The 14,680-nt window shown below is 42.8% G+C and overlaps 1 protein-coding gene across 2 annotated transcripts in view; it reads right to left on the minus strand.

The window, feature by feature from the left end:
* Positions 1-10,978: 10,978 nt before the first annotated feature.
* Positions 10,979-14,680, minus strand: part of LOC120034054 (transmembrane protein 104-like) — a 71,426-nt gene continuing 67,724 nt past the window's right edge. For both annotated transcript variants that reach the window (XM_038980467.1, XM_038980466.1), the window contains exon 10: positions 10,979-14,562. In XM_038980467.1, the coding sequence (XP_038836395.1) occupies positions 13,799-14,562 (764 nt within the window). In that variant the 3' untranslated portion in view covers positions 10,979-13,798. The remainder of the gene's footprint in view (positions 14,563-14,680) is intronic.

The raw sequence follows: 14,680 nt of genomic DNA on the forward strand, positions 1-14,680 counted from the left end.
GGGGACAGGGAGGGGGACAGAGACAGGGACAGAGATAGTATGAGGACAAAGACACTGACAGGAGAGGTGACAGTGACCAAAGCTGCTGCCTGGCTGCCGCGTGTCTCTCTCAAGTTCCTCTGCGGCTGTTTCGGCATCATCACTCTACGGGGCTTAAGGTGCCATCAGCGGCAGACATTTTACATTCCGCCGGCGTATCCTAATGAGAGGCGTGGAGCTGACTGTCTGACACTGTCGGACCGCATCAATCCAAACTGTGTCTCTTAATCCTCTCCTGCCAGGCGCACGCTAGCCTGCCTCCTTCCTCCTGCCGACGGTCAGAGCCCTTGGGGAAGGGGGAGGGATTGTAGACGGGTGGGTACACACACTCACACTTACTCAATCACATCCACACACTCACATACTTACACAATCACACAAACACACAGAGTTTAAACTCTCACCGTTTTTGTCAGACGAGCTAGCTAGCCCAGGGGAAGTCCATGGACTGCTTCCTGTCTGAGAACCTTTGGACTGCTAGTCTCAGATCACTCATTCATGCCAATTACCCACCCAATACACACACAGATGTAGCATGCCTGTCATATTAGCACCCATGACCTTCTCCATTAGAGGTCGACCGATTATGATTTTCAACGCCGATACCGATTAATCGGCCGATTTAAAAAATATATATTTGTAATAATGACAATTACAACAATACTGAATGAACACTTATTTTAACTTAATATAATACATCAATAAAATCAATTTAGCCTCAAATAAATAATGAAACATGTTCAATTTGGTTTAAATAATGCAAAAACTAAGTGTTGGAGAAGAAAGCAAAAGTGCAATATATGCCAAAGCTAACGTTTAAGTTCCTTGCTCAGAACATATGAAAGTTGGTGGTTCCTTTTAAAATGAGTCTTCAATATTCCCAGGTAAGAAGTTTTAGGTTGTAGTTATTATAGGAATTATAGGACTATTTCTCTCTATACCATTTGTATTTCATTAACCTTTGACTATTGGATGTTCTTATAGGCACTTTACTATTGCCAGTGTAACAGTATAGCTTCCATCCCTCTCCTCGCTCCTACCTGGGCTCGAACCAGGAACACAACAACAACAGCCACCCTCGAAGCAGCATTACCCATGCAGAGCAAGGGGAATAACTACTCCAAGTCTCAGAGCGAGTGACGTTTGAAACGCTATTAGCGCGCACCCCGCTAACTAGCTAACCATTTCACATCGGTCACACCAGCCTAATCTCGGGAGTTGATAGGCTTGAAGCACAGCGAGGAGCTTCTGGCAAACGCAGGAAAGTGCTGTTTGAATGAATGCTTATGAGCCTGCTGCTGCCTTATGAGCCTGCTGCTCAGTCAGACTGCTCTATCAAATCATAGACTTAGTTATAACATAATAACACACAGAAATACAAGCCGTAGGTCATTAATATGGTCGAATCCGGAAACTATCATCTCGAAAACAAGACGTTTATTCTTTCAGTGAAATACGGAACCGTTCCGTATTTTATCTAACGGGTGGCATCCATAAGTCTAAATATTCCTGTTACACTGCACAACCTTCAATGTTATGTCATAATTACGTAAAATTCTGGCAAATTAGGCGGCCCAAACTGTTGCATATACACTGACTCTGCGTGCAATGAACGCAAGAGAAGTGACATAATTTCACCTGGTTAATATTGCCTTCTAACCTGGATTTCTTTTAGCTAAATATGCAGGTTTAAAAATATATACTTCTGTGTATTGATTTTAAGAAATGCATTGATGTTTATGGTTAGGTACAGTCGATCAACGATTGTGTTTTTTTTGCAAATGCGCTTTTGTTAAATCATCCCCCGTTTGGCGAAGTTGGCTGTCTTTGTTAGGAAGAAATAGTCTTAACAGTTCGCAACGAGTCATGTTAGCAGGCAATATTAACTAAATATGCAGGTTTAAAAATATATACTTGTGTATAGATTTTAAGAAAGGCATTGATGTTTATGGTTAGGTACACATTGGAGCAACGACAGTCCTTTTTCGCGAATACGCACCACATTGATTATATGCAACGCAGAACACACTAGATAAACTAGTAATATCATCAACCATGTGTAGTTAACTAGTGATTATGATTGATTGATTGTTTTTTATAAGATAAGTTTAATGCTAGCTAGCAACTTACCTTGGCTTCTTACTGCATTCGCGTAACAGGCAGGCTCCTCGTGGAGTGCAATGTAATCAGGTGGTTAGAGCGTTGGACTAGTTAACTGTAAGGTTGCAAGATTGAATCCCCGAGCTGACAAGGTAAAAATCTGTCATTCTGCCCCTAAACGAGGCAGTTAACCCACTGTTCCTAGGCCGTCATTGAAAATAAGAGTTTGTTCTTAACTGACTTGCCTAGTTAAATAAAGGATAAATAAAGGTGGAAAAAAAAAACGGCCAAATCGGTGTCCAAAAATACCGATTTCCGATTGTTATGAAAACTTGAAATCGGCCCTAATTAATCGGCCATTCCGATTAATCGGTCGACCTCTATTCTCCATATCTGGGGAATGTGATCACATAGACTCAGTGCTGTCCAGAAGTTGAGCGATGGCCCATTTAAATGTTCAGGCCCAGTGTGAAATATCCCTATACCTTCCCCCATACTGATTACCTACATGGGAAAGGTAGCTTATAAATAATGAGCGAGCAGGGTATTGAGAGAATGCATGATTAGCAACTGCCACTGTCATCCTCAAAGAGACTGTGTAGTACTGTGGTAATTAACACTATTAACCTTGCCACGGGTTTTCCTACAGGTGTGTCAGAGGCAGTGAATGTTTCAGTCCCTGTGCTGCACTGCTGTTGAGCCAAAACGTGTATAGGGACTGTAACTGACATGACATGTGAGAAACATAAGAAACCAGGCTCTGGACCTATGCTGCAATGTGTCCTAGTGTGTGTGTGGGGGGGGGGGGGGGGGGGGGACGACTGCTGCACTCTGCCCCATCTGCTATGCAGCACACATTGCGGCGGTGCGATGGTGGCGGCTCCCCAGGCCAGTGATGGATGACGAGGCAGGGCTCGAACAGCTCTGGGCACTGATAGAGAGAGAGAGAGAGCCTTATCGCCCAGATCAAATTCACACACCTCCACCCCCTCTTACCAGCACCCACCTCCTCCTCCTTCTCCCCTCCTATCATCTAAAATCTATTATCAGTTTTTTTGGAGAGGGAGAGGACCGCACTCCCTGTAAGGAGCCAGTCGATTGGTCAAATGTCTAAACCAAAACCACAGCAGTTTGTGGTCAGCAATGGCTTAAGAGTGAGGGAATAGGGGTTTAAGATAAACCTTTATTCTAAAGAAAATATTGATGCAATCAGACAGTAACTAAGACTCCCATATAAATCATCTTGACTAAGCATTACGTTGTCACATGGGCTCGCCAAGATAAACCGATTGAAAAACATTTTAAAATCATCAAAAACAGACATTGGGGTAAATCAGGGACATGAGAGAATTATATTGAAATAATATGGGTTTGCCAGCGTCTGCGGATTGATAACTAACTGTTTGCACAGTCCCAAGGACACTCCTGAAACAGCAGCCAGCCAGCGAGACAACCCCGTCCATGGTGTTTGCTCACTCACTGTGATCCTCAGTGAGAAACCCTTGTGAATCCTGGGTAAATACGGCAGATTGAGAGCCCGGTCCGGTCTGAGGCTGGGCCGCCATGCTGTCAACATGGAGCTATGCAAACACGCAACAAGACAGAGAGTAAGGCTCCGTGTAGCAGGCCTACAGTATGAGTGCATGTCTGCATCCTGACTGGGATCTTTCCTAGTGCTACCCCACCTAAACAGTGACCTCCAGGTGACTGATAGCTAACCAGACAGATCATCTTCTACTAGGACACCCCTGAGTGGACACTGTCAGTGTTGTACTGTAGGGGCGGAGAAAGGGTAAGAGGTGTGTATGGACTGGAGAAACCCATGTCATGTCACAGGCGATTTCATGCCATTGAGAGTGTGTTAACCAGACAGCTGTCAAGTCCTCCCCCAGTAGACAGCAGTGAGATAGGAGACAGCAGATAGGATTAACCTGTTCTAGCCACCTGTGTCCTGAATCCTGAACGGGTGTAATGGTACATAAAGATACCATTATGTGGTCTGTCTGTCACTTATACAGAACACGCTTTCTACTATCACCTTTCCCAAACATCAGATATTCCTCTACATGTATATGCAGTATTCCAGGCATGGATTTAACATCAATTTGAAACTCTCTACAGCCCAGCATGAGATAAGCTTTTGAGAAACCAGTGCAGACCGAATGAATATTGAGTATTGGGACAGTAGGCTGATAAAGTTGATTGATGATGAACAGCTGAAGGGTAAGGCAGATCACACAGACTCCTTAACATCCCTAAAACGTAAACAATATAGACTTAAGTCAATTGTATTTGTGTTCCACTGTGAGTCCTGTAATGGTCATAAATCAACCACTGAAATGTTTTCCAGACAGTGGCTCCTCCAGAATATTCAACCAGTGCTGGCTTCCTACCTATCGATGGAGAGAGAAAAAGGGAGAGCAATTTAAAAACAATTTAAGACAGGTAGCTGGAGAGGAGGGGTAATTTAGTTGGAACCTATTATCCCTACTATCGATGCCTGTCTATTCCCTTCCCGATGCTAACCAATAAGACGCTAAGAGCTTTTCACCACGCAGGGCTTGGCCATCGTCCCTAAAACACTTCTTCCAGTGTGACTTGAATCTCTCCCACAGACTTCCATTAAACCCACCGACTGCTAAGGTGGCTCAAATACATTATATATACTGCATGCCATGAAAAATATATTACTCTACTAATGAATATCCACTTTAGCAATAATAAGTGGATCTTCTAGCCTCCAGCACCCTCTTGATAGAATAAGCAGATCTTCTAGCCTCCAGCACCCTCTTGATAGAATAAGCGGATCTTCTAGCCTCCAGCACCGTCGTTAGAATAAGCAGATCTTCTAGCCTCCAGCACCCTCGTTAGAATAAGCAGATCTTCTAGCCTCCAGCACCCTCTTGATAGAATAAGCAGATCTTCTAGCCTCCAGCACCCTCGTTAGAATAAGCAGATCTTCTAGCCTCCAGCACCCTCGTTAGAATAAGCAGATCTTCTAGCCTCCAGCACCCTCGTTAGAATAAGCAGATCTTCTAGCCTCCAGCACCCTCGTTAGAATAAGCAGATCTTCTAGCCTCCAGCACCCTCGTTAGAATAAGCGGATATTCTAGCCTCCAGCACCCTCTTGGTAGAATAAGCGGATCTTCTAGCCTCCAGCACCTTCTTGGTAGAATAAGCAGATATTCTAGCCTCCAGCACCCTCGTTAGAACAAGGGGATCTTCTAGCCTCCAGCACCCTCATTAGAATAAGCGGATCTTCTAGCCTCCAGCACCCTCTTGTTAGAACAAGGGGATCTTCTAGCCTCCAGCACCCTCATTAGAATAAGCGGATCTTCTAGCCTCCAGCACCCTCTTGTTAGAATAAGGGGATCTTCTAGCCTCCAGCACCCTCATTAGAATAAGCGGATCTTCTAGCCTCCAGCACCCTCTTGTTAGAATAAGGGGATCTTCTAGCCTCCAGCACCCTCATTAGAATAAGCGGATCTTCTAGCCTCCAGCACCCTCTTGTTAGAATAAGGGGAACTTCTATCCAACTGCTACTACTGCTTTCTCTTTAATGACTTCCTCTGCTATGTCGGTTTGGGCACCTCTCCTAATACAACACCTAGAATAATCCTCTCTAGCCTGGCATTGCCAGGTTGATCACATCCTCTCTTCCCCCATGGTGTGGAGGAGAAAGAACGAAGGAGAGTTGAGGGAGGACAGAAGGTGTCCACTGATAAGGAGCAGGTGGTACCCTCCTCTGTGACTCAGGGCTGCAGCAGTTCCAGTAGCAGAGAGCCCTGCCTCATGCTTCCCTGTGCTACCTACCTGGCACCCAGAATCATGCACCTGCCTGCTGCTCTCTATCAACGCTGGTTAAGACAGCAGATACATGATCAATAAGCTCCTCTCCCACACCAATAACACCATGATCAAAGACTACAGCACAAAAGGAAGTTCAGTGATGAAGATTGTGTTGTGGGTGAAAACACGGTGGAATCAGTGCACAGCAAAGGGTACTGTATGGTCAGCACAGCGGAATAGACATGGTCAATCAGCATGGATCAGGGGATCAGTTTGAGCCAGCCAGTTGAACAATCACTAATGCAGACCACATAATGAGTAGTGGCAAATACAGACAACTCTTCTGTTGGCCTATTGCATGTGTCTGAGGATGAGTCATTATATTGTTAACTGAGCCAGCCAAGGTATTGGGAACGGTCTACTTTCTAACTAACCACATGTCACTGGCCCTGTGCTGGGGGAGTACTGATGAGGCCAACCAGGTCAGAGAAAAATCCTAATTTGATCCAATTAAAGCAGTGCAGTCAATTTCAGTAACACCCCATACCCTCTTCCTTCCCCTCTTCCCCTCTCCATCCAAACATGGTATAAATCATGAAGACATTAAATAAGCTGTGAATAAATTAAGCCAAGCAAAGTTTTAATTTCCAATTACAGCTCTACCCGCAAACACACACCCACACACAGGGCCTTCAGAAAGAATTCACACCCCGTGACTTTTCCACATTTTGTTGTGTTACAAAGTGGGATTAAAATGGATTTAATTGTATTTTTTTTCAATGATCTACACAAAATACTCTGTAATGTCAAAGTGGAAGAAAAATTCTTACATTTGTAAAAAATAAAATATATATATGAAAAATAAAAGACAAATATATCTTCATTAGATAAGAATTCAGCCCCCTGAGTCAATACATGCTACAATCAACTTTGGCAGCGATTACAGCGTTGAGTCTTTCTGGGTAAGTCTTTAAGAGTTTTCCACACCTGGATTGTGTTCTTTTCAAAATGTCAAATTAGTTGTTGATCATTGCTAGACAACCATTGCTAGACAAACATTCACTGTCTTCTTGGTAAGCAACTCCAGTGTAGATTTGGCCTTGTGTTTTAGGTTATTCTCCTGCTGAAAGGTGAATTAATCTCCCAGTGTCTGGTGGAAAGCAGACTGAACCAGGTTTTCCCTCTAGGATTTTACAAGCATACCCACATTATGCAGCCACCACTATGCTTGAAAATATGGAGAGTGGTACTCAGTAACATTTTGTATTGGATTTGCCCCAAACATAAAGCTTTATATTCAGGACAAAAACGTAATTGCTTTGCCACATTTTTTGCAGTATTACTTTTGTGCCTTGTTTTGGAATATTTGTATTCGGTACAGGCTTCCTTCTTTTCACTCTGTCAATTAGCTTAGTATTGCAGAGTAACTACAATGTTGTTGATCCATCCTCATTTTTCTCCTATCACAGCCATTAAACTGTTTTAAAGTCACCATTGGCCTTATGGTGAAATCTCTGAGCGTTTTTTGCGTTAAGAAGGACATCTGTATCTTTGTAGTGACTGGGTGTATTGAGACACCATCCAAAGTGTAATTAATAACTTCACTACGCTCAAAGGTATAATTAATGTCTGCTGTTTTAATGTGAGGCATTGGAAAAGCTCCACGGTCTTTGTGGTTGAATCCGTGTTTGAAATTCACCGCTCGACTGAGGGACCTTACAGACAATTGCGCGTGGGATACAGAGATGAGGTAGACATTCAAAAATCATATTAAACACTACTAAACACAATTTTTGCAACTAATGTGACTTGTTAAGCAATATTTCCTCCTGAACTTATTTAGGCTTGCCATAACAAAGGGGTTGAATACTGACTCAAAACATTTGAGCTTTCATTTATAAAAATTAACATAATTCAATTTTTACATTATGGGGTATTGTGTGTAGACCAGAGACAAAACATCTCAATTTAATCCATTTTAAATTCAGGTTGTAACACAACAATATGTGGAAGTCGTCAAGGGGTGTGAATACTTTCTGAAGGTATTGTACATAAAAGGCCAGAGGGTGAATTAAATGACTGTGTCGCAGCCCTGTCAAGATTGAAATTCAGCAGTAAGGTTTATTATGACCATAAAAAGAGGGATCTGTTGTCACTGACAAAAGACTATGGAGGATCTTCACGCAGGACAGGGAGTGGAAAACATGAAGTGATGCCAGGAGACCACACACACACCCTCCAATGACACTTTCTTCCCAAACTCCGCCACATGATGCCAGGAGACCACACACACACCCTTCAATGACACTTTCTTCCCAAACTCCGCCACATGATGCCAGGAGACCACACACACACCCTTCAATGACACTTTCTTCCCAAACTCCGCCACATGATGCCAGGAGACCACACACACCCTTCAATGACACTTTCTTCCCAAACTCCGCCACATGATGCCAGGAGACCACACACACACCCTTCAATGACACTTTCTTCCCAAACTCCGCCACATGATGCCAGGAGACCACACACACACCCTTCAATGACACTTTCTTCCCAAACTCCGCCACATGATGCCAGGAGACCACACACACCCTTCAATGACACTTTCTTCCCAAACTCCGCCACATGATGACAGGAGACCACACACACCCTTCAATGACACTTTCTTCCCAAACTCCGCCACATGATGCCAGGAGACCACACACACACCCTCCAATGACACTTTCTTCCCAAACTCCGCCACATGATGACAGGAGACCACACACACCCTCCAATGACACTTTCTTCCCAAACTCCGCCACATGATGACAGGAGATAGATGACAGCGATAAAAATGACACAAGTTACAGCAAATTAACATTTAACTAGTGATTCATGCATTCTAAACAGTCATCTGAATATGAAAAAGTAAACGGATAAAGTGCTTAATAGCATTGTGAGGGATAGTTTGACAGTTGCATTTTGTCAAAACCAGGCCTTTCAAATTGGAAATGTTTCAAACCCTCATCATCAAAGGGTTTCTAACGGAACATTATTGGTCTTTTGAAACAGGGAGTAAAATGTAAGTACAAGTGAATGTTAAATGAGAACAGAACTTCACCAAAGAGTTCATTTCAAACATCTGTTCTTTAATTAAGGTTCAAAAGGTCCAGACAAACAAAATGCTTTAATTTCCTTTTCGAAACAGAAACATAGGAATCATACAATTGAAAACATTTAGACTGAATTGATTGAATTCACATACAGACAAAATCATTGAAAACCATTATGAAAACCACTGAAAAAAGAACAATGGTTGAACTTGTGCAACACAGTGAATTAAAGGTACTACGTGTAACAACTCAACAACGAACCGTCTCTTGTCAAATTGACTGGGGCCAGCAAATCTCTTGTTGTCAAATTGACTGGGGCCAGCAAATCTCTTGTCAAATGGAATGGGGCCAGCAAATCTCATTGTCAAATTGACTGGCGCCAGGAAATCTCGTTGTCAAATTGACTGGAGCCAGCAAATCTCGTTGTCAAATTGACTGGTCTGTGGTCGAATTGACAAGAGATTTGCTAGCCTCAGTCAATTAGACAGTGCTGAGCAATTAACCAACATTTCAGTTCAGTATTTAAACAACTTATTGACCGACCTTGGTTCAATTATTTTAATTCCATTTAGTTTTTTCTGTGAGCTCAATGGGCATTTTCTTACAGCGATTTCTCAATTTCAGATCAAGCCCAAACTGTGCAATGTACAGTAGTAGGGAGTTGTAGTTTCCAACAGGCCAATATTCTACATAGTTTAGCGCAGAAAACATGGTAATTAACTACAATGACCATAATCCATTGCATGCCTACTTGTCCAGTCTGTGTGGGGCATACACAGAGAGGGAGAGAAGAGAAGAGACAGAAAAACACGTGATAGAGAGCAGTTGCGTGAGGTATCTCTACCTGAAAATACATGATCTAAGTGAAGCTGCTACTCTCTGTTACTATCTATGCATAGTCACTTTAATAACTCTACCTACATGTATATATTACCTCAATTACCTCGACTAGCTGGTGCCCCCGCACATTGACTCTGTACCGGTACCCCCTGTATATAGCCTCTCTATTGTTGTTTTACTGCTGCTCTTTAATTATTTGTTACTTTTATTTATACATTTTTTAGGTATTTTTCTTAAAACTGCATTGTTGGTTTAAAGGCTTGTAAGTAAGCATTTCACTGTAAGGTCTACACCGGTTGTATTTGGCACGTGACAAAATTTGTATTGGTATCAGCAATCATAAAATGTATTTAACTAGGCAAGTCAGTTAACAAATTATTATTTACAATGACAGCCTACCCCGGCCAAACCCTAATGACGCTGGGCCAATTGTGCACCGCCCTATGGGACTCCCAATCACAGCCGGTTGTGATACAGCCTGAAATCGAACTAGGGTCTGTAATGACGCCTCTAGCACTGAGATGCAGTGCCTTAGACCGCTGCGCCACTCGGGAGCCCTAAAAGTACCTTATTTACTTTGAAGGATCACTAACAATAGTGATTTTGTCAGACAGCAGCTCTATATAGATGAGATGACTTGGAATGAAATAAAGTCATCAAATAGAGCTAATGTAATATACACGACTGAAATATTTTATTAAAGTAATGTGAATAAATGATGGTTAAAAGATTATATGTAGTAAGGGGCAGTCTACCATCATGGGACTTTTATTCATTGTTTTATTCTGTGTTACAGCATTCAACCCACATAATGCATAGTGCATTTGTTTTAAACATTTGCAAAACCTAACCAACCTCAAAAAGCCTAAAAAACACTCAGAACTAATTTGACAAGAGCCAGTCCATCTTTTGTTGGCCAATAAGAAGGTTGCACCATTAGAATGCTACTTTTGTGTGGGCCCAATAAAAACATTTTGGAAAAAATATTGTGAAAAACTATCATTCCACTATTAAATGTTGATATATTAAGGAAATGTTCTGAAATTACAATGTTAATATTACATATCTCTTTAATAATCACAGAACTGTCTCAAAGTCACAAAGACGAGGCGAACCCACACTTTAGAAGACAGGGATATCCCAGTTTATTTTGAGGAGATATTGGTTGTCAGTTAGGATCTGCATGTAAGCCAATTAAATTATCTGACAGGCTGCTTAAAACAAAGACGTGGCAGGAAAAACAACAGTCAACAAATTAATTGAAACAATAACTCGGGGAAAAAGGCACATTTCACAACTCTAAATAAGAGTCAGACATACACATTTCAAATCTTTTCAAAGTGACACATACACTGACACACACAGACAAACACTCTCAGAAACAGTTCATGTTCACTTGAAATCTTACTTCCCCAACCCAGTTCAAAGCATATTTCACATTTGTATTGAAAAGAAGATTAGGAAAAATAAGAAGAGGAGTAACTATCCATAACAATCTGGAGGCTTAAAGGAACAACTGACCACTGGCTACAGAATTTTGGAAGGAGCTGCATGCAGAAATGTAATGTTTACAATAATTACCAGAAGGAACCCAATATTGAAGAGAAGCAGTGTTACAGAAATAGTCAGCACTCTTTTTCTGTCCTAACACACACAATACCAACAACATGCAGAGGTCTCTCATTCAATAGTCCTCAACAATACTGTACTGCCATCAATATGCTACAATGCATGACTATTAGTCTAATGCATTTTAAATAGTGTCAAGCTGTATATATTGATGGGTTAAGAATACCATTGAAGACTGTTGGATAAATACCATAGTCATCAACCCTTACAAACATCTTCATGATAAACCATTTGCAAAAGTCTACGTAAAACACACAAAAGGTAAAACCAAAGGCAATTATGTGCAAACTTGTGCAATGTTGCAGGTGCAAACCATGAATGGTAATAAGTATTTCCCTTTTTGACCAAGAGTGTGCTCATGACAGGCAGCTAACGATACCCTTTAGCTATTACTTTAGCACTTACTACTAAAGGAAAACCACTATTCTGAATGTGACCGCGTAATATGGAACCCTACACCACAAAACATGCTTTACATTCCCCAACAACAGTACTGTTTCACAAAAGTATGACTCCTGTAGTTGGGCTCCAAACTTGATGACTATAATGGGACATAATATATATTCTATAGAGCAGATATATATAGTTATATAGAACCAGAGGACATGACAAGGAGACAGAAGCGTATAATGTGGACATTAGCATGAGCAGAGCTCGGGGCGAAGAGGCTGTTCCCACATGTCTGGAAGTAACATCTAATTAGTCGATCAAACTGAGCTACCAGGAAACTGTAATAAAACCTCAAGTAAAGAGCTGACAACAAAATCAGCCAGCTGAGAACTTCTCGTTACGAGCGAGCACGAGACAGATGGTTAAAATCACATCAAACTTTATTTGCCATATGCGCAGAATACAACAAGTGTAGACTTTACCGTGAAATGCTTCCTTACAAGACCTTAACCAACAGTGCAGTTCATGGTATGAGCAAACCAGTGATTGCAAAAAGAGATATACTGGGACTACTGTAGAGGAGTCTTTGTGGGCACAGTAGGCACCGTACCAGTTGGCTCCTGGTGATGTAGCCAACATAAACCTTCCTGTGTCCATTGATAACTTTCTGGGGTCAAAGTTCAACAGAGAGCAGGTGGGTGCTGACATGGAGCTGATGAAGGGCTGATGATTTGGTGGTGAACAGTAAAACATGAGGGTGGTATGTGTACAGAGTTTGAACTCAAGATCGGTCTCCTGATGACCAGAGACGGAGCTCTTCCATCAGGCCCATCAGTCAGGGATCTGTCATGGACAAAGGTTCATTGTTCACAGGGACGACAAGGAGAACTGAGGCAGAGCCACCAGTGAGGAATGTAGAAATGCCAGCCATAATAAACTGATTATCGCAGATTAATTTAGCTTGCCTTTTTCACCATCCCAAATTCATTTTAAAGCCGCATTAAAGTCTCTCTGCATTGCCATTAGCAACAGGAGCGTTGAGTTAGTCGTCAGGTTCTATTTTTCCTCCACTGAGCTCTCTCCATAGTTTCAGCATATTCTGTCTTTAGCCACAACACTGTTTCTGAAGGTCCAGAGGAACACTGACACCTCCCTGCTCTATCCTTCCTTCAGTTATTTTGGATTTAAAATGAGGCATTTGGAAACAAGTTGACCAGCTCTTTGTATATGCTTAAAAACAGTGCTGTTGTGTAGTGCAATGCCTTGCTAATACAGTCTTTGATTGTTCAGCTTGTATCTTTCTACAGAGGGACACTGGAACAGAGTGAACAGGGTCCTCTTCCTTGCGTTCCTACATACGGTAGCAGCTTTCATACAATCACTAGATATTTGGTCCCTTTCAACAAATGGTATAGATTACTCTTAAAAGGGGTGATCTGCAGTTGATATAATTAATACATGTATGTGCCCATTGATTCTTGAAGAATATAACTCATCAGCTTAGTTCAACTCTCACAACTGATCAGTACCTATAATATAAGCTTGTTTTACTCCAATGTTGTAAACAAATTAAATGTAAATAAACACTATATAGCCTCAAAACATGGTTAAAATGATAATTGTGATATCATGGAAGGCTAGTCCTTGCATGCATAGCTCGGTCTATGAATTTGATAATGGTTACATTTCTCCAGTCCCATCCTCAAGCTTTTTACTGAAACAGGGGTGGGGAGGACACTTTATAATTGTTTCAACTGCTGATTACCACTGTAATTAAAAGGGTTCCCCATGCTACAAGAGCAGCATAAAAAGGCACACCGTCCGACCTGTACCAAGTTCTGGAAGGCCTCAGGTAGAGAGAATAAGAAATACAAGACACCCACACAGAGAAACCGGTCTTTCACAGTCAGTCAGTGTCCTCATTTCTTGGTGTCCTCCAGGATGATGTTGGCTGTGACAAACATGAGGCAGAAGGTAGCCCACACCACTACGAACCACACCCAGAAGGTGTGGCGGAACGGGGACTGGTGCTTGTTGACCTCGTCCGTGCCCAGCATAGGCACCAGGTGGCGCCGGCCATAGTACACCAGCAGGGCGGGGATGACGTACTGGATGCCCGTGCCAGCGTAGGCGCCCGTGATGCCCACCAGGGACTCCAGGTTGTGGGTGCAGAAGGCCACGATGATGGGCGGCACCAGGGTGATGAGGGGGAAGACGATGCGGTCAACCACCCAGGGGTAGGTGCCCCCGTCACGGTGGAAGAGGGTCTTCCAGTTGTTGCGCAGCGTGACTGCGATGATGGGGAAGTTGGTGCTGATGGTGAAGACGGGGAAGAGGCCCAGGAAGTAGCGCAAAGCGGGGATGTCCAGCACGTCACAGTTGTCAGTGAAGTTGAGGGTGTACATGTCGTGCAGCAGGGAGCTGTCGAAGCAGAAGATGGCTGTGAAGGAGAGCAGGCCGTAGAAGCCAAGGATGAGGACATAGTCACACACCACCAGGGTACCCACACGCCTCTTATCAGAGATGGGCGTCACCAGGGAGGGCAGGGAGTGCTGGCACATGAAGGAGTAGACACACACTCCAAACAGGTTTGGCACCCCAGAGATCTGGGCCATACGGGGGTGGCCTTCGCCCCGGCCTTTACCAATACGGATCAGAGCCAGGATAATCATCATGGTGAACGCTGAAAGACACACAGAAAAACAGCGGGTACTGGAGTTAAGTGATGTGACAACACCAAAACAAACAAGTAGTGTGTGTGTACGACATTTCAAAAGGTAACAACAGCTCCCACAGAGGGA

This window comes from Salvelinus namaycush, chromosome 41, assembly GCF_016432855.1.
Source record: "Salvelinus namaycush isolate Seneca chromosome 41, SaNama_1.0, whole genome shotgun sequence".
NCBI classification, from domain to species: Eukaryota; Metazoa; Chordata; class Actinopteri; order Salmoniformes; family Salmonidae; genus Salvelinus; species Salvelinus namaycush.